We start from the raw sequence: 25,348 nt of genomic DNA, 5'->3' as shown, positions 1-25,348 counted from the left end.
CACAACCGTTCTATCCAACTTCTGCTTTTAGTTTTGCGTTACCGAGAGGATCTTAGGTGCTGAAGACTGCAGCCTCATCCAGCTGACAACAACTTCAGTTGTGCACACGGATTTCAGATTATTCAGGAATCAGCCTTAGGCTACCGGCATGTTTATCTAATGTTATTCCATTATAGCTGAATTAAACGCCAAAAAAAAGGGGGGAGGAGCTGCTTCTGCGCCCATTAGAGAGAACGGAACAGAGCGCTTAGGTGTGGACAGCTGGGTGTGCGAAGAAACACGAGGGCCATTGTCACACGGGCTTCTATTTAGTGTGAAAATGGCGCAATTTCCCAGCAAACACCCACCTTATTCCAACACTGATGCGATTTTCTCTCTTCTGCTTTGTGCTTGATAGTCGCGATATTTTGCGCCTCAGTGTGAATGCCTCACATTGATGTTTTTCGCCTCGCTATGCCATAGGCCCACCCTTTTTTTTCTCTCCTCAATCCCAGAATCCATTTCTCCTGCGACTCCCCCCTTTTTTTGTAATAATTTCCTTATATCGCTATAACGACATCACACAATGAAAATTTTCTGCTGAAGAAAACAAGTAAAAATGACTGAATTGCCATTAAAGAAATTTTTATTTTAACCCAAAACCACACCTCACTAAAAATGGCCGTGTTCAGTCATTTTCTGTTTTTTTTAATTACAGTGTTATAGCGATATAATGCCTTTATTTTTTTTGTGCGGGAAAATTTTAAACTCCGCAACCGTTCTATCTGACTTCTGCTTTCAGTTTTGCGTTACCGAGAGGATCTTAGGTGCTGAAGACTGCAGCCTCATCCAGCTGACAACAACTTCAGTTGTGCACACGGATTTCAGATTATTCAGGAATCAGCCTTAGGCTACCGGCATGTTTATCTAATGTTATTCCGTTATAGCGGAATTAAACGCCCAAAAAAAGGGGGAGGAGCTGCTTCTGCGCCCATTAGAGAGAACGGAACAGAGCGCTTAGGTGTGGACAGCTGGGAGCGCGACAAAATGCGAGGTGACCCAAAGAAACGTTACTGTGCCGATATCAGCGATGACACTATATGCTGTAAATTTAACGGAACAGATGCCCATGTGACGACGGCCCTTGTCTTCTCATGATGTGACCAAAGTACAATATCCTCAGTTTTGTCATTTTAACTTCTAGGGAGAATTCAAACTTGATTTACGCTAGAACACTCTTATTCATCTCTTATCCACAAAACTCTCCTCCAAGCACCACATGTCAAATGAATCAACATTCTTCCAGTCAGCTTTCTTCAGCACTCACATGTGTAGTGTAACACACACATATGTTTAATAATTGCTCTAAAACATTAAAACGAACTATGCTAAGATGGCAATTTATTTCAAATATGAAGAAAAAAAAGGTTGTATTATTCTTGCAATAATATAAAGCACAGGTTACTTTCAAGATAAAAATTCATTGAAATGGCATGTAATTATTTCAGCATGACTGGTCATGTTCCGGCTGAAATTAAACAGTTTGAAGACCTCTTCAATTTAGAGGGAATGCAGTGAGTTCCACATGCAAGTGGTGTTTTCTGCTCCAGCGTGAGATGCTTCTTTCCACATAGGAGCCAGTTTGGTGTAGTGGGTGCTAAGCTGTCCTGAAGAGCGGTATATAAATCGAATGTTGTTGTTTGTTGCTGTCGCTGTTATTATAGCGACTGGCCCAAGGTCACGCCACAAGCTTCCACTGCAGTGAGGATTTGAACCTGGACTTCCCAGATCTTAGTCCAGCATTCTGGCCACTGCACTTCATTGAGTCCCGTACAATTTTTCATACATACATATAAAAAGGACAGAGGACAAACTAACACCACAGTTCATCTTTTCAGATGTGCAAAGCTGTTTGCAGAGTTCTGAAGACCAGTATCCAAATGATGAAAGGGACATGTGCACCCCCAAAGGCATCAAGTTCCTGGCTTATGAAGACCCAATGGGACCCAGTCCTTGGCGATCTCCTTCTCGCTCCTCACCACCTGCGTTCTGGTGACATTTATTAAGCACCGCAACACCCCCATTGTCAAAGCCAACAACCGTGATCTCAGTTACATTCTCCTCATCTCGCTCTCATTTGTTTTCTTTGCTCCTTAATATTCATCGGCCACCCTAGGAAAGTGACCTGCCTGCTTTGACAAACCATTTTTGGAGTCGCTTTTGTTGTGGCTGTCTCTTCTGTGTTGGCTAAAACTATAACTGTGGTCTTGGCCTTCAAGGGCACTGAGATGAGCTACCTAGGATATCCTAGGTATCTATTGTCCTTTCTGGGGCCCTCGTTAGGGTTGCCAGGTCCTTTGATTCCCCTAGCAGGAGGTTGGGAGTCCGGCACTCACCTTTCTGCTCCTGACTTGTGTGATGATGTTACTTCTGGGAAGTGACGTCATCACGTGGGTCAAAGGGCGGCCTGGGAGTGCTCCCACACTCACCTAGAGGCTGAATCAGCCCGCTGCGGGGTCGATTCAGCCCGAAACGGGCTGCTGTGGGCACAGGAGTGCGCCCCCCCTGCTGACCAAATAAGTGGGTGCGGGGGAGGGGAGTGTGGGATCAGGGGATCCCCCACCCCAGGCGGGAGAATGGCACCCCTAGCCCTTGTTCAAGTCACTCTTTGCTCTATCTGGCTGGGAATATCTCCTCCTTTTCCAGAGAATCACACCGAGTCAGAAGTCAGATTGCGTTCCCGTATAATGAAGGGTCTGTAGGTATCTTCTGTGGTAACCTGGGTTGGGTTACCTGGGTCGTTTGGCCATTATCAGCCTTACAGTTGCCTTCCTGGCCAGGAAGTTGCCAGATTCTTTTAACGAAGCCAAGCACATCACTTTCAGTAGGGTCACCTTTTGTTGTGTCTGGATCTCCTTCATCCCCACATACTTCAGCTCTCAAGGGAAGACTGCAGTTGCCGTAGAGATCTTCTCCATTTTGGTTTCCAGTGCTGAGATTCTGGCATGTATCTTTACTCCAAAGGTCTTCATTATCTTGGTGAGGCCAGACAGGAACACCAAGAAATTTCTGAGGAGGAAATAAAATCCTTTCTATGTAATCTGAGGTGCCTTTATTTTAGATGGAACTGTCAACACAAGATGATTACTTCCTATGTAATATCTGTGAGGTAAAACAGTTTGGTAAAACAACCTATCTATTTAGAATGATTTAAATAACAAGAACAAACTTCGATTTATATACTGCCCTTCAGAACAACTTAACACCCACTCAGAGTGGTTTACAAAATGTGTTATTATTATCCCCACAACAACAATCACGCTGTGAGGTAGGTGGGGCTGAAAGAGCTCTGAGAGAGCTGTGACTGACCCAAGGTCACCCAGCTGGCTTCAAGTGGAGGAGTGGGGAATCAAACCCGGCTCTCCAGATTAGAGTCCCGACACTCTTAACCACTACACCAATCTGGCTCTCAGTTTGGTGTATCTCTCAGACTAAGCTACTTCACAGGGTTGCTGTGAGGATAAAACAGAGGAAAGGAGAATGATGTAAGCCACTTTGAGTCCCTGTTGGGGCTAAGGCAGGCTATACATTTTTTATTCTATTTATTTACATTTTTTATACTTTACCTTTCTCCCTAATGGGGCTCAGAGTGACTTACGTTGGGTGCCACTTTTCCCGTTCCTGAAAGGAGCCCCCAAATACCTCCCAGTGCTGTCTTGTCTCTGAAGACAGAGTCCTCATTTAAACTCAAAAAGAGTCCAGTAGCACCTTTAAGACTAACCAATTTTATTGTAGCATAAGCTTTCGAGAATCAAGTTCTCTTCGTCAGATGCCTGATACAGAGACTGGTCAAATACAGAAGAGCAGGAGAGAGAAGAGGCAATTAGGGGGAGGAAGGGGGATGCTCATTTAAACTGTACAACATTTTTTTAAAACATGCAACCAGATACCAAATACACAATTCAGGAAAACGTGCAGTTTCAAAAGAACATTTGTGCAGTACAAAAATTTCCAAGTTATGAAAAACCTGTATGATGCTAAAGGAGCTGCTAAGCGTTGGATCAGATTTAGAAATAAGATCCCGTCATTTGCAGTATATGGATCTGGATCGACTACTTTGGACTGATCTTGTGCATGCCCTTTAAACCTGGCTCCATGGCACAAAAGAGGCATTCTGAAGCTCAAACATCACCTGCTTTCAGCTGTGAAAATCTATTCAAAGCAATTTCTCTTCTTTCCTTCCTTTCAGCTCATGTTTCTCCTAGGTCAAAGGACATGCATTTTCTGCTTTTTTTAAAAAAGGTATCTGCTTGGGAGATCAGTCTTGAATGGAAAATAACTTTCAAAATCTCTTGGCCTAATTAGACCCTCATGGCTACGCCAATGGTCTGTGCTCTGCATCAGCTTGGCTGAGAAAGGGGAGAATTTATGACCTGACACTCTTCCAAGGTTTGAGATCAAAGTGCTAGCCCCAGATTTGGCCCAAGATCCCCCAGGGCCTGAGGCAGAAACTCCAGAACATCATTCTTCCATGGTAGAAATAACAATAATCAGGGCTTGTTTTCTGGGGAAAGAGGTGGTGGAACTTCATGGGTTGCCAGCACAGGGGGCAACTCTTGGTGGGAGGTGGTGCCCCTGGTACCTCATGTGCGCGCGCAAAGTGTACGCACACTCCCAGGACCGCACAATGACATCACTTTGGGTCAGCTGGAACAAGGGGGGAGTTTTAAAAAGTTTAAATCGCCCTTGGCAAAAATGGTCACATGGCCGGTGGCCCCGCCCCCTGATCTCCAGACAGAGGGGAGTTTAGATTTCCCTCCGCACAATCTAAACTCCCCTCTGTCTGGAGATGAGGGGGTGGGGCCACCAGCCATGTGACCATTTTCAAGAGGTGCTGGAACTCCGTTCCTCTGCATTCCAGCTGAAAAAAAGCCCTGATGATAATAATAATTGAACAGCTGCCGATTGGCCAACTTTTAATCATGCCTCTTCAGAGGCAACCAACCGGAGTGCCCTTCCCCCCATATTCATATGATGATACTAATTGCACGCTCAGGTTTTCGTGAATGAGGGGAGGACATCACTAATAAAATTATAAACCAGGAGGAAGAAGCTCCCCTGCCCCATCAGGGACCTGAGGAAACAGTCATCAAAAAAGCAGCTACTTTGACAAACATGTTTTCCATCCACGAAGGGAAAAGAAGTATGTTCCTCTGTGCAAGGTAGCTTTGGAGCTGTGGCTGTTGGGATAAAGGCAAAACATTTGAGTGGCATTGTATGTACTTAGTGAGGGCCATGTGTAGGCCGGAAGCCTTGTGGAAATGGGTGATAAATCTCTCTGTGTGTTATGTGCTGTCAAGTTGCCTTGGCTAGCGTTGCCAGCCTCCAGGTGGTGGCTGGAGATCTCCCGGAATTACAACTGATCTCCAGGTGACAGAGATCAGTTCCCCTGGAGAAAATGCCTAAGGTGGACTTAGGTTTTCCATTCCTCCGCCGGCGGCGGGGAATCCCCTGCTCCCACCTCCTCGCGCCTGCCCCCCACTTACCTGGCCCCCACGCCCCACAATGGGCCCGTTTCAGGCCAAATCAGGCCCACAGAGGGGTGATTCAGCCCTTTGCCAAGTTCGGGAGCACTCCCAGGCTGCCCTTTGACCCAGAAGTTCCCAGAAGTGATGTCATCATGCATACCAGACTTCTCCCGAACGCTGGTTCGTTGGCTGTGGACAATCACGAACCGCTGGATCGCGATCTCGTGATCGCCAATTTTGTGGGTTTTTGAAGTTCATAATGCGGTTCGTGCCCATCTCTATTCATGGTTACCAGGCACAGGGCCTTTTCAGTGGTGACTTCATACAATTATAAAATGCTTTTTCTGGGAAAGTCTGTTGTGGTCCCTTCCATTCCCTCTTTCAACTTGTTAAAATATGCTTGTTCTAGAAAACTTTTGAGGTGGATTTGGGGGGTGGGTAAGGGGGAGTTGCATCTTTTTATGCTGTTGATGTTTTTATTAATTAACTTGCTGCTGACCTTGTTAGTTTCTCACAGAACGAAGTTAGATGATTATGCGTTTGTAGCTTTATGATTTTGAGGATTGCCAATGCCATGTTTTAAGGTATAACTTTAAAGAAACTTGATCATATTTCCATGCTCTGGCCAAGCGCTTAGTGGGGTTTCCCCCCTTAATATTGTGCAAAGATCTTGGCTCACAAAGCAACTCGTTTACTTCAATGTAGCTGATTCCTTTGAGCACATGGCCACTAGATGGTGCAATTGAGCAGTCAGGAATGACCGATGGGTGGTTGTTTGGAAATTAAAAGAAACATTTTTTTTTTTGCAGAACTGTCCAATTTCGTTTACATTGAGGAACTGAAAAATGAAATTAAGCAAAAAGCCCATGCTAGTAACACCATCTAATCCCCATGACATTTTTCACAATCCTGAGCCAGTTCTATCCCCACCTGATTTCTTCGAAGCCATATAATACTGGAGTCCTGTGACCAACCAAACATGCTTTCTTTCTTTTCTTTTTTTCCTCTTCAAAAAATCAACTACATCAGTGGCTGACACCGTAAGCTTGCAAACCCTGGTATCGCCTTAAAAATCTAACATAAATCAAAGCCAAAGTCCAAATGAAATTTTATTTATTTATTGTTTATGTATTTGTTGGTTCGTATCTCACTTTTCTCCTCTGGGGATCCAAAGCAGTTTGCAGTACAAAAACATAAAATATCAGCACCCCCCACTCCAAAAACCTCACCCCATAGAAACAAATGGAAGAAGAGGAAAAACAGACTTATATACAGGGTTTTTTTCTGGGAAAAGAGGTGGCGGAACTCTCAAGAGGGAAATGAGGAAGAAACACGCGGGATTCTTTGAAATCATATTATTTTCAAGCACTATTGCCGAGTATTTTCAAGAGGTGCTGGAACTCCGTTCCCCCACTTTCCCCCTGAAAAAAAGCCCTGCTTATATGAATACACACAACACTCCTCTCTCTCTCTCTCTCTTCTAGTAGATCTTCCAGATCTCTTCATGTGTCAGAGAGGGCCCCTTTTTACACAATCTAATCCCCTATAGAATGAGAGAGACTTGCTAGCTTTTATAATATGTATTTATTTTCAAAGGTACGAGTCGGATAGGTGGGGAGCCAGTGGGCAACCACAGGGACAGTGCTAGTTAATAACCTGGTTTCCCGCTAATGGAAAGAGCAGGCCCGTGAACAATCTCACCCCACGACTCTTTTCTTCTCATCCACCTGCCACGGCTACGCTTTTTATCTTCTTTGCTGGCTACATTCAGCCAGTAAAAGTGCACAAATAGGGCTTGTCAACTTTTCAGCTGGCCGCTGGATCTCTTTCGCCTTTCACATCAGCTTGGTATGCTGACCTCAATGAGCGAAAAGGACTATCTAAACACTGAGAAATGCTTTGCTTAGTAATTCTGAAATACCAAACTGCTTATGAAAACACCAGAACAGGCCAGGTCACTTTTTATTTTTTTAATGTATTTTATTTTGTTGATACCCCACCTTTCTCCCTCATGGGTTCCCAAAGCAGCTCACACTATTCTCCCTCCATTTTATCCTCACAACAACCCTGTGAGGCAGGTGACAATGAGAGAATGTGACTGGCTGAAGGTCACTCAACGTGGCAGAGTGGGGATTTGAACTTGGGTCACTCAGATCCTAGTCTGTTGCTCTAGCCACTACACCATACTAGCTCTCACTTTTTCCTGGTCTGTTGGCAATGCCAGACACAACAGTATCTAGTAGTCGTCCTATAGGATCATGGGATAGGGGAGGGAGTGAAGAAAGCCAAAATATGAAGGGCATCACAGGGATATAGAAGTCGGTTGCTGAGGTGAAAAAAAGAGATGAACTTAGATCAGTAGGAGGGGGGAAAAAGGAGAAACAGAATATTAGGCAGAAGAAAACCAAGAATCAGCAACTCAAAATACACCCTACCTTTCCACCTCATTTTAAATTTGTCTTTCCTCTGAGGCAATTTAGGGCAATGTATGTGTGTCCCCCTCTATTGTATACTCATAGCCTTGTCAGGCTGAGAGTAGGGTTGCCAGACCCCCTCAACCTCCTGGGGGGGGGGGGCTTGGAGCTTGGCACTTACCTGTTTGGGTGGGGGGTGCATGTGTGCAAAGTGTGCGCCCTTGCAAGCGTGATGACGTCACTTCTGGGAAGTGACGTCATCACACAGCCCATGGACACATGCCCACACTCCGCAGGGGCCCCAAATGCACCCGTTTTGGCCCAGACCAGGTTCATTTTGGGTCAGTTTTGGCACGGATTGGGCCCGTTTTGAGCTGCTGCAGAGCACGGGAGTGCTCCTGTGCTCCACAGCGGCCTGAAACGGGCCTGATCCAGGCAAATTGGGCACGTTTTGGGAGGGCAGCAGCTGCGCATGGGAGTGTGCAGCACGGCAGGGGAGCGCACATGGAAGGTGCGCTCCATCCCACTGGCCAGGTAAGCAGGAACGGGGTTGGTGGGGGTGGGGGATTCCCCGCCCCCATTTGGAGTCTGGCATCCCTAGCTGAGAGAGGGAATGACTGCTCCAAGTTCAACCAAGACAGGTTGGGGATTTGAACCCAGGGCACCCTATCTATTACGCCACTCTATCTTTCAGTAAACTGAGCGCCAGCCTACTCTCAATGCACTAAATCTGGGATCAGAATCTCTGATGTTTTCTCCCATTTTCCTGTTAGAATATATGTTGCAAGGTCTGACATTCAGTCATTATGGGGTTAATGTGTTTATCTAGTATTTCTATTGTTTGTGTTGACCCGGAAGAAAATCTGGCACAGAGCCAATAGTCTTATCTGATTCAAAGCCCAGAGAAACTGAGATGTGTTTGTAAACTGTTATTGGTCAATAGGTCAGGTGATTTTCTCTGGAGGTCAACAAGGAGGAGGAAGAATCTCCATTGCTCTCGTGGTCTAAGTTTGTAGCACGCTGCAGCAAGATATAGCTCATAGAGTTTTTTGTTTTGTAGGAACCCCATGTACCTTTTCCTTTGGGAGTAAATATTTTTATAGGCAAACAGGCATCTGCCTCTCTAGTGAGTCAAGATCCATTGCAACTCTGATTTTAAACTATTTGAACCCATTTTTCCCAACATTTCCCACCTGTGCAAAGGTAGCTAATGGAAGGAGAGATATATTGTCGAAGGCTTTCACAGCCGGAGAACGATGGTTGTTGTGGGTTTTCCGGGCTGTATTGCCGTGGTCTTGGCATTGTAGTTCCTGACGTTTCGCCAGCAGCTGTGGCTGGCATCTTCAGAGGTGTAGCACCAAAAGACAGAGACACTGAGAGATCTCTGTCTTTTGGTGCTACACCTCTGAAGATGCCAGCCACAGCTGCTGGCGAAACGTCAGGAACTACAAGGCCAAGACCAATACAGCCCGGAAAACCCACAACAACCATCGAAGGAGAGATAGTTAGATTAGGGGCTTGGGGTTTCATTTTCCTGATCTCGGCTATCCCTCCCTTGGAGCTCCTGAACCCCGTTTTTACCTTTTGAGAACCCTCTAAGATCTCTCGATCCCAAATCTCCTGACTAATGGCATGTTTGCCCCAAAGACTGCCATCCTGCGAAACTTACTAGGGAGCATGCCCCCATTGCATTCAATGGGACTTACTTCCCAATAAACACACTTTGGATCCTTGCAGAGCCAAGCTTTCTGTAGCCTTGCGTCAACGAGTCATAATTGCCTCTGTTGTCAATTTGCCAAAAGTTATTTTGGGGCTGGATTCATTTGTGTTTTATAGTTTCCTCATTAGTCAAAATCGTTAATTAATTGTTGGCGGATGTTGCCTGCAACAGGGTTTTTTTACGAACTGAATTAAGCGCCCGATCTGTTGAGAGATTGGTTGTCTCGGCGCCTCTCCCTTGGGCTTGTCTGCCAACCTCCTCCTGGTGTAATTGAGAAACCTTCTCCATTACACCACCTGCCATTGAGGGCCTCGAAAAAAAACACCTTTTGCTGTCAAGTGAAACGAGACACCTTGAGAGAAGATCCCTTTTTTGGCTGATCCAGAGACCGTGTTTAATTACAAAGCGATGCTCATTTGGTTTCAAAGTCAGCCGCCGCCGCCACCGCGCCTTATGGTTTCCTCTGTTTCCCTGAATAAGATTGTGAACCAGTTGTCATTCGTTCAGCCAGCAAAACTGCAATCTGTTAAAGAACCAAGATGGAGGCCTGAAGAAGTAATGCCGATCGCCACTTTGCGGTCAGGAAGCAATTTTCTCCAGGCCCGTTTGGCCAAGGATCCTGGAGGTGTTTTGCCATCTTCTGGGCATGGAGCAGGGGTCACTGGGAGTGTGCAGGGGTGGGGGAGGTAGTTGTGAATTTCCTGCATTGTGCAGGGGGTTGGACTAGATGACCCTGGAGGTATCTCCCGATTCTATGATTTTATGATTCTAAGTGCAGAAATTCGGAGTCCAACCAAGCCAACTATTTTTGGCACCTGTCCAGGCTTGAGCAACCGGATTTTCCTCCAGTGCCACTAATCCCTCTCCCCAGTGCCTCCCCTAAGCAAACCAACATGTAAAGCTGCCTAATACCATGGCAGGCCGTTGGTCCATTTGGCTCAATATGGGCAGCGTCTCTCAGCTGTAGTGGGCAGAGAAAGATCTTTTGTGCCATCTACTAGCTGAGTCCACTAAAGATGCCAGGGGCTGAACTGGGGGCCTTCTGGGATGCTCTACCTGAGAGCTATGATACTATCCCCTGAGCTCTGTCCACCCCCCACCCACTTCAGCCCTGCTCAGGGTTGCATGTGTGTGTGTGTGTGTGTGTGTATATATATATACACACACACACACACACACAAAATTGGCAGCTTTTATTGGCAGCTCCAAATGCCATCGTTTTGTTTCCCCCCCATATCCAGGAGAAAAGCTGTCCATTAACAGTCCGAAAACTTTCATCCATGTAAACAAGGCAGTTCTTCACAAAACAAAGTCCATACGCTGTCTGTTTCTCCAGCAAGGAGGCCGTCTCTTTCTTCTCCGAGAAGAACCAGCTAAGCAGGAAACGACTCATTTTCTGAAACTGTATATGACATTTGTTTCCCTGTGCAAGAAAAAAAAAAGAGATACAGTAATTATTCATCTGGGGGAGTAAGTGGCTATGTTGTCTGTATTTACAACAATTATATTGTTCTTATTAATTATTATTTATTACTAATTTTGCACCATCCGCGTGGATGATACTGTACGGAATAACAATAAAGAGACAGGCCGCTGCTCAAAGAAGCTTACGAAGCTAAAATTGAGTGCGAGGGAGAGATGACATAAGGACATAGACAAATAAAGATTGCCTTCCTAGATTGGGTGAAAGGTCTGTCTAGTCCATCATGCTGTTCGTTTTCCACAGTGGCCAACCACTCTGGTATACAAGCAGAACATGGAAACCAATCCTGCCCCCACTCCCAGCAAATGATATTCATTCAGTCAAGAAGGCTACCAGCCATTGGTGCTCCGGTTCCTATGTGAATTTGTCTAATCCCCATTTGTGTGCATGTTATGTTCCATTAAGTCGCCTCCGACCTATGGTGACCCTATGAATGAAAGACCTCCAAAGTGTCCTATCATGAACAGACTTGCTCAGATCTTGCAAACTGGAGGACGTGGCGTCTTTTATTTAGTCAAGCCATCTCATTTTAGGTTTTCCTCTTTTCCTACTGCCTTCCATTTACAGCCAACCAAACTAGAAGCCATTGCTACATCCTGTGGCAGGGAGTTCTACAGGCTAATTAGTGTTTGATTGAAGAAACACTTCCAATAATAGGAGCTGAGGGGGAAATGAAAGCTGGGAATGCATCCATTTCAGTGATATGTACTTATCACATTGCCTTTCAATGTTCAATGAACTTCCTACACATTGTCTTCTATTAATATATACAACCACCCTGTAAGGTAGACCAGTATTAATACCTCCCTATTGCGGATGGAAGAACAAAACTGTGAGAGAGAGAGCACGTGACTCCTCAGGGAGTTTGTTGCAAAGGCAAGATTTAAACCAGGTATGGGAATGGTGGTTCTTTGCTTCAGGATAACTTGCAAAAGGGGATGAAGGACTTAAGGGGTTGGCCCTAAGCTTCGCAGAAAAAGTGGGACTTGTCGGGGAGCTTTGACTCTCAGAAACTTATGCCCTGAAAATCTTGTTGGTCTTTATGGTGCTACTGGACTTGAATCGTGCAGTCCTACTGCAGACCAACACAGCTATTCACCTAACCAGGGCTTTTTTTCAGCAGGAACGCAGGGGAACGGAGTTCCAGAACCTCTTGAAAATGGTCACATGGCTGGTGGCCCCGCCCCCTGATCTCCAGACAGAGGGGAGTTTAGATTGCCCTCCACGCCGCTGAGTGGCGCGGAGGGCAATCTCAACTCCCCTCTGTCTGGAGATCAGGGGGCGGGGCCACCAGCCATGTGACCATTTTCTCCAAGGGCAACCCACTGAGTTCCACCACCTCTTTTCCCAGAAAAAAAGCCCTGCACCTAACACTATTCTAGGTCGTTCTTGGGAGAGTCCATTCCAACCTTGTGGCAAACCACTGAAAACCAGACAGTGCCAGGAATGTCAGTGGCTGGTCAAGAGACTGAAAATGGGACAGTTGTAGGTGGTAACAGAGACCTGTAGGACCTCTGAGCCAGAAGGCAGAAACCTCTCAATGGAGTCTCCTAACCAGCGGTGTTAGCAGTCAGTCCTCTCCTCTCGCTGAGGAACACTGCCTGGCCTAAAATGAAACAAAATGGATGCTGGCCAGTTAATGGCCTGGCAAAATATTTTAGAAGGGGAGTCAGAGCAGCTGATTGACTAATGGCCCCTCTATGCCCCAGAAAGATGCATAATCTGCCCTGAGCCCGTTTGCGGGGAGGGCGGAATAAAAATCTAAAGTAAATAAAAGAAATAAAATAATTTAGGCCAGTGGGTCTTCCAAGAAACTCTTGACTAATCTCACCAACGCCTGGCCTCACTTCCCCTCATCCATTTATCCCAATTAAGCAACACTTAACACTATTCACCAAACCTGGTAGCTTTTCCCATCCGATACTCACAAACTCATCAAGCATCATTTACATCTATTGTTCACCTCTGGAAAACCCATCAGGTTATTCTTTTGGAGGCAAAAACGTCCTCCCTGATTTCCTCTTAGTTAGCCTCGCATGTGTTCTGTGTATGATTGTATGTTTGCCCTTTTAATTCTCTTTTAATAAAAACCTTTCCAGATGAACATCTGGCTGGTTTCCTTCGAGAGTTCTCTTAAGGGAAAAATCCCTGTAAACATTGATGGAGAATCCCAATTACCCCCTTTTGCTTTGTCTCCTGTAAGCTAATTTCCTCCAGTTAATAAGGAGACTGCCTATTAATGAAAAAAGAGGGGGCAGTTGCCAGCCACTTCCTCCTATACAAATGCCAGGGCTTGCTGATGCTTTTCAGTCTGAATGGTGGGTGTTCCACCGCCTGCTTTCACAGGTGGAGCTGGACTTTAAAGCAATGGTATTCCCCTGGTCTCTGCAGATACCCTCTGGCTGCTCAGTTTGGAGAGGGGAGGGAGTTCAGCAGGGACGTGATGCCACAGAATCCACTACAACTCACATGCTAGGTTGCAAAACTGTTTCTACCAACCCACACCCTGGCAGGTGGGTATGACCTGCATTCCTAGCAGAGGTTACCAATGGACCAGAAATAGTAATAATAATAATTAATAATGATGAGCCAGGATGGGATTTTTTTGCTTTTGTTTTCATGGCAATTGCCAGTAATAGATCAATGCTGGTTTTCTTTCCCTCAACCCCATATATTTGGGTGTGGGGATTTTATGTTGTGTAGGGACACTAGTGACTTCCTATTTTTTCCTCTCCCCTAGGCAAATTCAAACAATTTTCTCACAAACAGTTTTCTCACAAACATCTTTCTTTTAATTTTTTTTCACAATAGACTGTTTGCATCAACTGCTTGTAAACAAAATACGAAGGTGCTAAAATGGTATGGAAGAAACCAACCGAGAGGCACCAGGGACAAAAATGGATGAAGCAAAAAGGATTGTTACGACAGAGTATGAAAATGAAAAGAAATGGGAAGAGACATCTTTGTGCATCCTTATTTTGCCAAAGCCTCTCTCTTGGACCTACCAAGAGCTTCTATGTTCCACTTCTGAAGCCAGAAGAAGCAGCTTAGTTCCCTCCAAAGCAGCCATTTTCTCCAGAGGAACCCATCTTTGTAATCTGGAGATTAGTTGGAATTCTGGGAGAATTCCAGAAACTCCCTTCCTCTTTGACAATGTTGGAAGAAGCAACGTCTGGTGTACATAGAGAAAAAGAAGGAGACCCTATAGGTAGGGTTACCAGCCTCCAGGTAGTGGCAGGAGATCTCCTGGAATTACAACTGGTCTCCAGGCCACAGAGATCAGTTCACCAGGAGAAAATGGCTACTTTGGGGGTGGACTGTATGGAATTATGCCATGCCAAGGTCCTTTCCCTCCCCAAACCCCACTTTCTCCAAGTTTCTCCAGGTTTCACCCCTCAGATCTCCAGGAATTTCCCAACTTGGAGCCAGTAACCCTACCTATAGGGCACAGCAAGGGCTAGTCAGATAGGAACGTGAGGACAGCGCTTCTCTTTCTATTGAATGTCATTTCCTTGTCCTTGTTCTATTAAGTGTCATTTCCTTGTCCATTGGTTGGTATTCTTAGGGCAATATCCTGCTTCTTCTCAGAACCTCTCTCTCTTAGTCAGCTAGATAGCTAGACGTCTATCTCTGTGTCTCCACTTTTTTATCAAGTATGTTAGTTCCTAAATAAACTTTCTTTACCTCTTTAATCAGTTCGCGTGACTATTGTTGAGCAAACACTCCGCCAACAGGCAATCCTATCTGAACTGGAGCTCCAAGCGCTCTCTGGATCCAGCACTCAAAGGTGCTTCAGGTTCTGGCACTGGCCCTGCCCACTGCAAAGACCACAACTGACCTCCCTGATACCTGCTGGTGTGGTGGTTATCATGTCAGCAGAGGCCCTGGGAGAAGCAAATCCCTACTCAGCTATGAAGTCCATCTTGAGTCAATTGCTTTCATTTGACTTAGCCTACCTCACAGAGTTGTTGTGAGGACAGAATAGTGGGTGGTTGGGGCAGAGGGGAGAACCACAAATTCCTTGGAGGAAAGGCGAGATACAAATGAATAAACATGATTTTGGCAGCTCTTGAAACATGAATGAGCCAGTTTCCAGGTGGGACTTGGAGACCTCCCAGAATTACAATTGATTTCGAGACTACAGAAGTGTTGCAAAAATAGCAAGTTCATTTGACCTGGTGTGGTTTGCCCAATAACTACAACATAGAAAGAGGAAAGCCTTTATTCCAGGAATAACGGGGTACAGAGTATAAGTACAGCAAAGTATAGGTACAGCAAAAGCTCTGAGCCTGCCCTAAAATGGTGGGATCTTTTATACCTTGCTTTTCTGAGGCAAAGCCCTCCCTCTAGTCCTTGTCTGCTTCTCAGTTCTTAGTGCAACTTCTCTACACTTGATCTTGTGATTCTAACTGGTTTTCAATGTATTGTCGAAGGCTTTCACGGCTGGAGAATGATGGTTGTTGTGGGTTTTCCGGGCTGTATTGTCGTGGTCTTGGCATTGTAGTTCCTGACGTTTCGCCAGCAGCTGTGGCTGGCATCTTCAGAGGTGTAGCACCAAAAGACAGTGATCTCTCAGTGTCACTGAGAGGTATAATGGTATATAATATAATGGCATTATACCCCACTGAGAGATCTCTGTCTTTTGGTGCTACACCTCTGAAGATGCCAGTCACAGCTGCTGGCGAAATGTCAGGAACTACAATGCCAAGACCACAGCAATACAGCCCGGAAAACCCACAACAACCATCTAACTGGTTTTGTTTACCAGCTTCTGTGGTCTTGCCGTCTCAGCTATTCTATGAGCAGCTGCACATTCAAGGCCAAGCAAGCGAAGGTACTTCGAACTGCATGCTGGTAATATGACAGCTTTCTTGCTTGTAACAGAAGCCAGTTCCCCTGGAGAAAATGGCTGCTTTGGAGGGTGGGTTATATGGCATTATACCCCATCCTCTCCAGGCTATACCCCCAAATCCCCAGGAATTCCCCATTCTGGAGTGGGTAACCATCAGGAAGTAATTCCAGAGCCTAGACAGTGGCCATTTCCACATGGCCAAAGCCTCCGGAAGATCGTGCAAAACTCACAGAACGATGCATCTTCCTTGCACAATTTCCCGGCACGATCCTGTTTAATGGCGCAATTTCTGATGTCATTGCACCATTAAAGGGGATCATGTCGGGAAATCGTGCTAGGAAGACGCTTCGTTCCATGAGTTTCGTGCGATTTTACGGGTGCGTGTGAAAATGGCCAGTGAGCCCTCCATGCCCTCATCACAATATATAACAGTATTTGTAATGTCTTCAGAAAGGGGAGGCTGCTTCCAAAGGACTGAACAAAGATTTATTGTAACTTCATGGTTAACAGGACAAACAACAACTGCAGCTGCAGAGAGAATAAGCAAAACCCCCAGAATAGAGAGAAGGCCTAGAAGAGTAAGCCTAACTGAAAGCTTAGCACCACCCCATCACCTATGGTGAGCCAAGAGGGCCAATACACTACAGTATTCACAAAATTTTTACCTGAGCGATGTTTAGTGTGCATGACCAAAATGGCTGCTGCAGACAGGAGAAAAGATGCGAGGGGCACAACAATGAGGAGGGTGCTCTTGTAATCATAGTCCGGTTCTTTAGCACCTGGGAACGGAGAACAAGGAGCATTGGGTCAGAAACGGGCACCTATCAATGTTTCCTTAAAGGGGAGATGCTAGGCAGAAGCTCACCCTTTGCCATGAAAACCACCCACCTCTCAGTCAGGATAAATGAGGAAAGGGAAATCTGTCCAATCACAGAGAAAACAAATACGCTCAACTAACGGCTGGTATTGGGAAGCATCACTTGAATTGCACTCATATGGCCTTTTTTATTTATTTATTTACTAACAAAAAAACCCATTGTAGGAAAAAATACAATGGGCTCTAGAAAGCTGGGGAGGGTGGCGGGCAGCTCGCCCTTCCTGTCCCTTGCCCCGGCTCAAGCAGGGCTGAGTAGGGCGGTGGGTGGCTTGCCCTTCCCTTGCTCAAGTGGGCTGGGGAGGGTGGCAGGCGGCTTGCCCTTCCCGTCCCTTGCCCAGCTCAAGCGGGAGGAGGGCAGGCGGCAGGCCAGCCATGAGGACTCACCTTTCATCCCTGCTAGGGGCGCACAATTGCGCCTGCGCTGTGGAATCAAGGTGAGTCATCAGAAACCCGCTTACAGAATTATATAGTAAGGTGTCATTTATAGTCCGCCTTTCTCACTGAGACTCAAGGCGGATTACACAGTATGAGATTAGTACAGTCCATTTCAAGGACATTTCCATACAGTATCAAGGACATTTTCATAAACAATGCCATACGGTAAATTGATACAAGTTTAAAAGACACAGTATGAGCAAGTATCTAATACAGAGTAGAACCAATACTGAAACAGAACATAATCAATTGTAGGACTGACATTAGACAATATGGAGCACAGGTGGTACATAGGAGTACATATTTAAAGCAACAGATAATACGTAGGGCAATATAGTGATGAAGTCTATGGTCCCCCTAACTCATTAGCGAAGCATCTGAGACCCCCTCCCTACAATACAGCCCTCCCATTTGAGTAAAAAGCCTTTTTGAATAGTTTGGTTTTGCATCATTTACAAAAGCCAAATGAATGCTCATAAACGGTCAACAGAAAGTCCCCCTCGTGACACAGGAAGCGGAGGGGAAATGCTGACGTTCCTCTATCGGCTGAAGGGGAAACCTCTGAAGGGGCAAAGAATTCATGGAAGTCCTTTGGGATTTCCATGTGGTGATTATTTGCTGATGGTGGGGGCGACCGCGACCCAGCCCCCTCAGAGAAATGCCTGGAAGGTGGCATCTTCTGCTCAGCCTCCCCACAGTTTAGACTAGAGACTGACAAGTGTTTTGAAGAGAGATGAAGATCGTACTGGGGGTGGCAGAAAGATATTTGAGCATATGAGTTATTACACAGACGTAGAAGCAGCGTTTCCTCCAGGGTGTAAGGCAAGAGGGAATACCAATTTTAAGATGGAATCAAAAGAGGCATTCCCTTCTTTGTATTAGAGAAGGAAGAATGCCTCTTTTAAACAGAAGTCAGAAGAGGCATTCCAACTTGTGTATAAGAAGCAGGAGAATGCTTCCTCTAAGATTTGTTTATCAAAACCTTTCTATTCCTCCTTTTTCATCACAAATAGAGACTCAGAGCAGTATTTTATGTGCCACCCACAACATTAATATAATAAATAATAACGGCACTGCTTCTAGACAAATTAGTGCCCTACTCAGAGCGGTGAACAAAGTCAGTGTTGTTATTATCTCCACAATACATCTGGGGAGACGGGGCTGAGAGGAGTGGCTTATCCAAGGGCATCAGCTGAGTTCACGTGGGATTCGAACCAGCAGAGTGCTGATTTGCATCCCAACCACTTAACCACTATGAGAGCCAGTTCTAATATAGCAGTTAGAGTGTCAGATGGGGAAGATCTGGGTTCAGATCATAACTCAAGCCATGTAACTCCCAGGAGGACCGTGGGCCGATCACTGCCTCTTAGCCTAACCTACCTCACAGGGTTGTTGTGAGAATAAACTAATATAAACTGTCGAGAGCTCCTTGCTGAAAGGATGGGATGAATATGATACAGATCAAAATTATTCTTAAAAATCCACTGTTCTGTGCTGTTAATTAGTCAAAAGACTTTAAGGTTGCCAACTCTGGGTTGGGAAATTCCTGGAGATTTTGGGGGTGGAGCTTGGGGCGGGCGGGGTTTGGGGAGGGCCTCAATAGGGTATAATGCCATAGAGTCCACCCTCAAAAGCTGCCATTTTCTCCAGCAGATCTTCAAGCCCCACTTGGAGGCTGGTAGCTCCAATTTAAACCCAACAATTAATGAAACACCTACATTTAAATCTTGCAGATATACCAAGAGTAGGTTTTTCATATTCGTACATTTGGAAGAGCCTTTAGAGGTCATCTAGTCCAACCCCCTGCTCAATGCAGAAAATCCAAAGTTAGGAAATTCCCACACGGGGACTGGCTTGTGTGATTTTCCCACGGCTGACGAGGCTGCTGATATAGCAACAGGGCTTCCGCATGGTAGGTTCCCCTGCAGTTTCTCTGCCCCAGTCCCACAGCAGCATCCATCTCCCCTCCCTTCTTGCTGCAAATTCCTGTCTTGTTGTGCATTTGGCTCCCCTCCCATTTGTCTTTCTCTCCTTGCTGAAATCTAAAATGGCGCCGCTGGTTGTCACAAACCTGATTGTCTCTTGCATTGTCCCTGGACATGGATGGTAACGGATTTTGTGCTGACTGCATTGGCAACGGTACAGCTGTAGCTTGCTGGCATGTCTTCTGAGAGGTCCAGTTTAGCCCACAGCACCTGGCCATTCTCCAAAGCCGAGTGCTTGTCCCTAGCCAGTGCTTTGCCATCTGTCCTTGCCCAGCGGTAGGTGACGTTGGTCCCTCTAGATGCTGCACAGGCCAGGAATAATTCACAGGATCCTGCTGGCCCGTTTGGGTTGCTCTCTTCGCTGAACACGCGGATGGTTGGTGTGGAAACCACATCTGGAAGCACAGTACAGAAGTTGGGAAAGTTCCCAGAATATCCAGCCCATGAGGTATTACTGTTCCCTATCTTGCCCTCCGTTCCTGTGCCAATTCTCCTCCAAATGTCTCCTCCAAACTATGCAAATAAACCACATTTTAGCAGTTGCAGGAAATGTCAATGAAGGGAAGTCACTGAGGTTGTGCGGAACAGGGAGATGATATTGCACAACAAAAATCCCCCACCATCTGAATACTGGAAAGATCTCACAACCCCAGCCTAGATTTTTTCATCTCTTTAAAACGTGGCCTTGAATCTATGAAAGCTAGAAGCAACGTTTCAAAAGTGGGGGCGCACTGAAATCCAAGAATCCACATCAACTAATAAACTCCAGGCATAATTGTACATGTCTAGGATCTTAGGGGGCATACTTACAAGCAGGGGTCATTTCGTAGAAAAAGAGCTGAAGGAACTCATTAGCATAACTCATTAGCGTATGCCATGCCTCTTGCCATTACCGGAGGTGTGTTATTAGCATAACTGATTTGCATATGCCACACCCCCTGGCATCACCTATTCTGGCTGTTTTGGACCCAATCCTGGCCATTCAGGGCCGAAATTGGGCCCAAAATGGCAAAAGTGGGCTGAAAATGGCTGAAAAGTGGCCCAAAATGGTCAGGATCAGGCTGCTGATGAGTGGGAGAGTGATCCACCACCCGTCAGAGGCCTGATCCAGGCCATTTCAGCCCCAATCCAGGCCGAAACGGGGCCCAAAATGGCCGAGAGTCAGGTGGGTGGGGCCACCTGACATGTGACCTCTTTAGGGAACTGCCAGAACTGCGTTCCTGTGCGTTCCCCCTCGAAATGAGCCCTGCTTACAAAACAAACTCCCTAATGGTATGTTACAGATTTTCTTCCATGAGAATTTCCTCCCTTAAAAAAAATCCCTCAGGCATCGTAGTTTAATAAAGATGCCAATTTCACGCCTCCTTGGCTGAGATTTGTATTGATTACAGTTAAACTGGTTTAAAACTGCTGTGTTGCCAGCAACACCATTGCCATGGAAGACACATGCCACAGAGGAAGGGATGGCTTGTTAAAAATCAGAGACTGGGAAAAAAACTGACCAGCCACACCCCTCTTCCTCCGGGGGACCATACCGTAGACCGCCAGGTGGAAGATCTGTTTCTCCATCTCTCCTGTTGTGTTCACCAGCAGTGCTGAGAAGGTCCCGCTGTCTCCCAAGGCCACTGGACTGATCTCCAAAGTGAAGTTAGGGTGGAGTCGGCTTCTCCCGTAGAAACGGGATTGGTACAGGATCTCCGGGGTTCCCCTGAAGGAGATAGCCACCACCTCTTCTACCGGGGTCAGGAAACTCCAGAAGGTATCCCTGATATGGAAGCCAGGAGGTACATTGGCCTTCAAGAATACGGGTTCTCCTTCAGTTCCTAAGACCTGCACTGGGGCATGGGCAAGAACTGCCTGCCCAGCTAGAAAAGAAGTTACAAGAGACATTATTATCAGAGAATGGAGGATATTGTTAATTGATATCTGGAGCTGCACGAGGACAGTTCATCCCTCTGGAATTATGCTCAGTTTGCAAAACTTCTGAAAAGTTTCAGGGGTGGAGATTTATTTGTTTATTACTTAAACATTAATATGCAACATTTCTACCCAAATAGAGTCCCCAATGCAGCAGATATCAAAGCAATTAAAACATTTAAAACGTTAAAAATATTAGATCTTTAGTAAAAAAGGGAAAGATTGCGCAGAATAAAAAAGGTAGAGCCGATTGCTGGGGAAACTCCAGGAATTAATTAGTTGCTTTGGATCTAAGTGTTAGAGAAAGACAGGTGAAAAATATAGTATGAACTTTAATCAAAATGATGAGATAAATACATGCCAGAGACAAGGAAGAAAAAATATCGTTTCTGCGAAATCAGGACAGATTTTGAGAATTTGTAACTGAGCAGTACAGCAACAAACTATTTATTTATTTATCATGTTATTTATATCCCATCTTTCTCACTGAAGAGCAAGGTGGATTACACAGTATAAGCCAATATGAACATTGGCTGGGACATTCAATAAACAATATAATTGGGTAATAAAGGACAGCAGAAAATTTGAAAACATGCAGAAAACTGATAGAGAGCAGAAAGAACAATGCTGAAGCAAAACATAGCCAGATTAATAGTATGTGTTAAACAACATGGAACTATCTAGTGGGAGCACACAAGAGGGTGGGGCAGCTGTGGGGTTTTAGGTGGCGCCGGATGGTTGACCTTAGGCCACTTGCACATTCTCAGCCTAACCTACTTCACAGGGGTGTCGTCAGGATAAAATGGAGGAGAGGAGAACAGTGTAAGCAGCTTTGGGGAGAATTAAACAAATAAACAAACAAACAAATAGATATTTGAGTACTGTGCCCCTCTTTCTGTAAAGAACCTAACGATTCTACATCCTAAGGACTAAGGCAAAAATGTAAAACCTCACCTAGAAAAGTACTTTACTGATGTTTCTTCACTTTCTACAGCAATACTTCTTCAGCCAGCAGTCTTAATGGGGATAGACTATTCGTCAGAGCTGCAGGGTAGGGATGCCAGACCCCTGGTGGGGACAGGGGATCCCCCATCCCTGCCCCCCACACCCCACCCCTTCTTACCTGGTCAGTGGGGGGAGTGCGACTTCCAAGAGCGCTCCCCTGCGGTGCTGCTCACTCCTGTGTGCTGCCGCCGCCCAGATCAGGCCCATTTTGGCCTGGATTGGGGCTGCTGCAGAGCGCGGGAGCACTCCTGCCCTCTGCAGGGGCCCAAAACGCGCCTGTTTCGGCCCAGATCAGGCTCGTTCTGGGCCCACTTTGGCACAGACCAGGCCCGTTTTGAGCTGCTGCAGTGCGTGAGAGTAGTCCTGTGCTCTGCAGCAGCCCAAAACAGGCCCATTTTTGCCTGGATTGGGCCTGTTTCGGGCCACTGTGGAGCGCAGGAGCGCAGAAGCGCTCTGCAGTGGCTCAAAACAGGCCTGATCCGTGCCAAAATGGGCCCAGAACGAGCCTGATCTGGGCCGAAACAGGCGCGTTTTGGGCCCCTGCAGAGTGTGGGCACGCGCTCACGGGCTGCGTGATGACATCACTTCCCGTGCGCACACACCTCCCACCAAAACAGGTAAGTGCCAGGCCCCAATCCCCCGCCAGGAAGTTAAGGGGGCCTGGCAACCCTACTGCAGGGTGATGGAGTCCAAATTATGGTTGCTTCATTCGGCTCAGGTCTAAAGAGACTCCTCAGGGTGGGGAGGAGCAGCAGAAAAACAGATGAAGGTGTTGCCAGTCCAGCTGACATCTATATGGGAAATGTCTCTTCAGAGTATCCAACAGAGAGTCTTTTTCAGAGCAGAAGTGCCGGGGATTGAATCAGGGACCTCCCCCTCTATCAATGGCACCACAAATAATTTTTATTTCAACCTTTCTGCACTCGTTTTAAAATAATGACTTGTAATCAAAGTACTAAACCAGATGAGAAGCTGGGAGGTGCGTGGAGGTGTTGAGTGTAGTTTTAAATGAGAGCAATCTCCGCCAGCTCTGTCTTTTAAAACTACACTTCTCAGCTAAAATTGTGTCTCCCAACACTTGATGAGCACGCACTCAGGCTTCTTGTATAAAGAGACTTGTATCCCCCATGACTACCTATCAATGGTGGTGGTACAGAGTGCCGTCAAGTCACAGCTGGTTTATGGCACGCCCTGCTGGGATTTCAAGGCAAGAAAAAAACAGAGGTGGGTTTCCATTGCCTTCTTCTACATAGCAACTGTGGTCTTCCTTGGAGGACACCCATCCAATTGCTAACCAAGGCCAACCCTGCTTAGCTTCCGAGATCTGATGAGGTCAAGCTTACTTGCATTATGCAAGGAAGGGAATGTACAGTTAATGTTTTTATTCCACTGTTCCTCTGAAAAGCTCCGCTCAATGAACATAGTTCTCCTTCATTTTATCCTCACAACAACCCTGAGAGAGGCTGAGAAAGAGCAGCTGCCTAAGATCATCCAGTGAGATGAGAGTGAGTGGAATCTGGGACTCCCCAATCCTAAAACGACTCTTGAAACTACCCTACACCACACCATTTAGCTGCTAGTTGGAAAACCTCTGAGGAGATTCATTCTGCATCTTCCAGACTGTGATCTGAGAGGACCCTAGGTTAGATGTGAATGATTTCAAAATTAAAGGGTTTAGCTTAAATATTTGGGAGGTGGTTTAAGTCAGAAGGACTTATCTTTTCCTTTGAGAGTTGGGCAAGAATCAATAGTTACTCAGAGGACAAAACATTTAAATGTAAATGTTGTGGCTCGATGGAGGGAAAGAGAGAAATGGATTTTTAAGAAGGCAACTTTCCTTACCTGTATGCAGCACCAAAGTAAGCACGATCCAACCCATCTCGCCACCTCTTCAGAGCTCAGCTGCACAAAGAGTGTGGGGAAGGTGACATGGGAGCGTTCATGTGGCGATCCGATGATGGACGAGCTTTCATTTTTCCCACAGGAAATCCCCTTGTGTATGTCGAAACTAGTGGGGGGGGGGGTGGAATCCCACACTATTTTCAGAGCCCGCCACAGAAAGCAGAAGTGATGGACCTGTTTTGCCAAAAACGATAGCATTCTGAGGGGGAATGCTGTTTGGCAGGTGGCTATTTTCAGCAACTCATAACAGCTTCCGTATGTTCAAATGCTCTTCCTGTGATTTGCTCACATTTTTACTCTTCAGCTCCTTCTCCAGCCATCTCCAGGAGTTAGATCACTCAATGAAAAATGGACACATCTTGTCTCCTGTGCGCAGACATTAACAGCGCACGCCTAAGAAGTGTGACTCTAAGCCCATTGAAATTAATGGACTTAGTCTGGAGTAACGTTTTTTAGGATTACACTGTAAGACGTGTGGTGTGCAGCCTTCTATCTTATGCTAGGAAAATTTGAAAATTCTCCATTTTGGATCATGTCCTCTCAGCCAGTCACAAACAGAGAACTGGTTTTTTGACTGCTGGCCTGTTCATCAACCTATTAGTGGGTGTAAAGTAGGCTACGTTGACTATTTCTACAACAGTACAGCACAACTGGCTTTTTGAGCATGTTCATTCTCATACAACTCAATGGTGCCCCCCCCTTCTGTTCTACTGCCTCACTTGGCAGGCAATTGTTTAAATAGTTAGTTAAATCAGTCACAAATCTTTAAAATCAGTCATAAATAAATGCTGTGTTTAAAAGATGTTTGTCTAAGCAGTCTTTAGATGTAGTGAAAGATACGGCCTGAGAAATTCCCAAACTGGATTACAGAAGTTAGAAAGCAAGTAAAAACTGGAAGCATGTAAAACAAACAGTGCCATAAGTTACAGCCATTATTCTTGTATTAAATCATCTTCCTGAATGATTTTAATTTTACTATAGCCCTAATCTGTTCATAAAAATGCCCTCTTGAACAACCTGGTTTCCCCCTTCCCTCGGTAATTCTCACAACAACCTGTTGAAGTAGATTTGGCTGAGAGAGTGAGAGAGACAGACAGGCAAAGACAAACAGAAAAGAGCAAGAGTTCAGTAGCATCTATAAGACTAACAAAATTTGTGGTAGGGTATGACCTTCCGTGAGCTATAGCTTACTTCTTCAGACACCCTCTCTATAAGGAAGCACGTACGAGATTTATTATACCCTTTCTGGAA

At 45.8% G+C, this 25,348-nt stretch overlaps 1 protein-coding gene across 2 annotated transcripts; it reads right to left on the bottom strand.

The window, feature by feature from the left end:
- Positions 1 to 10,813: 10,813 nt before the first annotated feature.
- On the bottom strand, positions 10,814 to 24,120 carry SLAMF8 (SLAM family member 8). 2 transcript variants are annotated; one of them, XM_054994677.1, is made up of 5 exons: positions 24,038 to 24,120; positions 20,776 to 21,138; positions 19,360 to 19,668; positions 16,642 to 16,755; positions 10,814 to 11,064 (listed from the first exon to the last, which is right to left on the bottom strand). In XM_054994677.1, exons 1-5 carry the CDS (start codon positions 24,072 to 24,074, stop codon positions 11,015 to 11,017), a joined length of 873 nt encoding a protein of 290 aa, XP_054850652.1. In that variant the 5' UTR covers positions 24,075 to 24,120; the 3' UTR covers positions 10,814 to 11,014. The 2 variants fall into 2 exon arrangements, with proteins under 2 accessions (XP_054850652.1, XP_054850661.1); XM_054994686.1 differs by having other exon boundaries at positions 20,809 to 21,138.
- Positions 24,121 to 25,348: the final 1,228 nt, after the last annotated feature.

This window comes from Eublepharis macularius, chromosome 1, assembly GCF_028583425.1.
Source record: "Eublepharis macularius isolate TG4126 chromosome 1, MPM_Emac_v1.0, whole genome shotgun sequence".
Classification (NCBI taxonomy): domain Eukaryota; kingdom Metazoa; phylum Chordata; class Lepidosauria; order Squamata; family Eublepharidae; genus Eublepharis; species Eublepharis macularius.
This window is presented reverse-complemented; position numbering and strand designations above follow the sequence as displayed.

Excerpts from the sequence above, each read along its gene's own strand:
- SLAMF8 (XM_054994677.1), bottom strand. The coding sequence starts at position 24,074 with ATGGGTTGGATCGTGCTTACTTTGGTGCTGCATACAG. Across the intron at positions 21,139-24,037 it reads TACTTTGGTGCTGCATACAG|CTGGGCAGGCAGTTCTTGCC; the intron begins GTAAGGAAAGTT and ends CTTCTTTTCTAG. Across the intron at positions 16,756-19,359 it reads ACAATGCAAGAGACAATCAG|GTGCTAAAGAACCGGACTAT; the intron begins GTTTGTGACAAC and ends CTCCGTTCCCAG.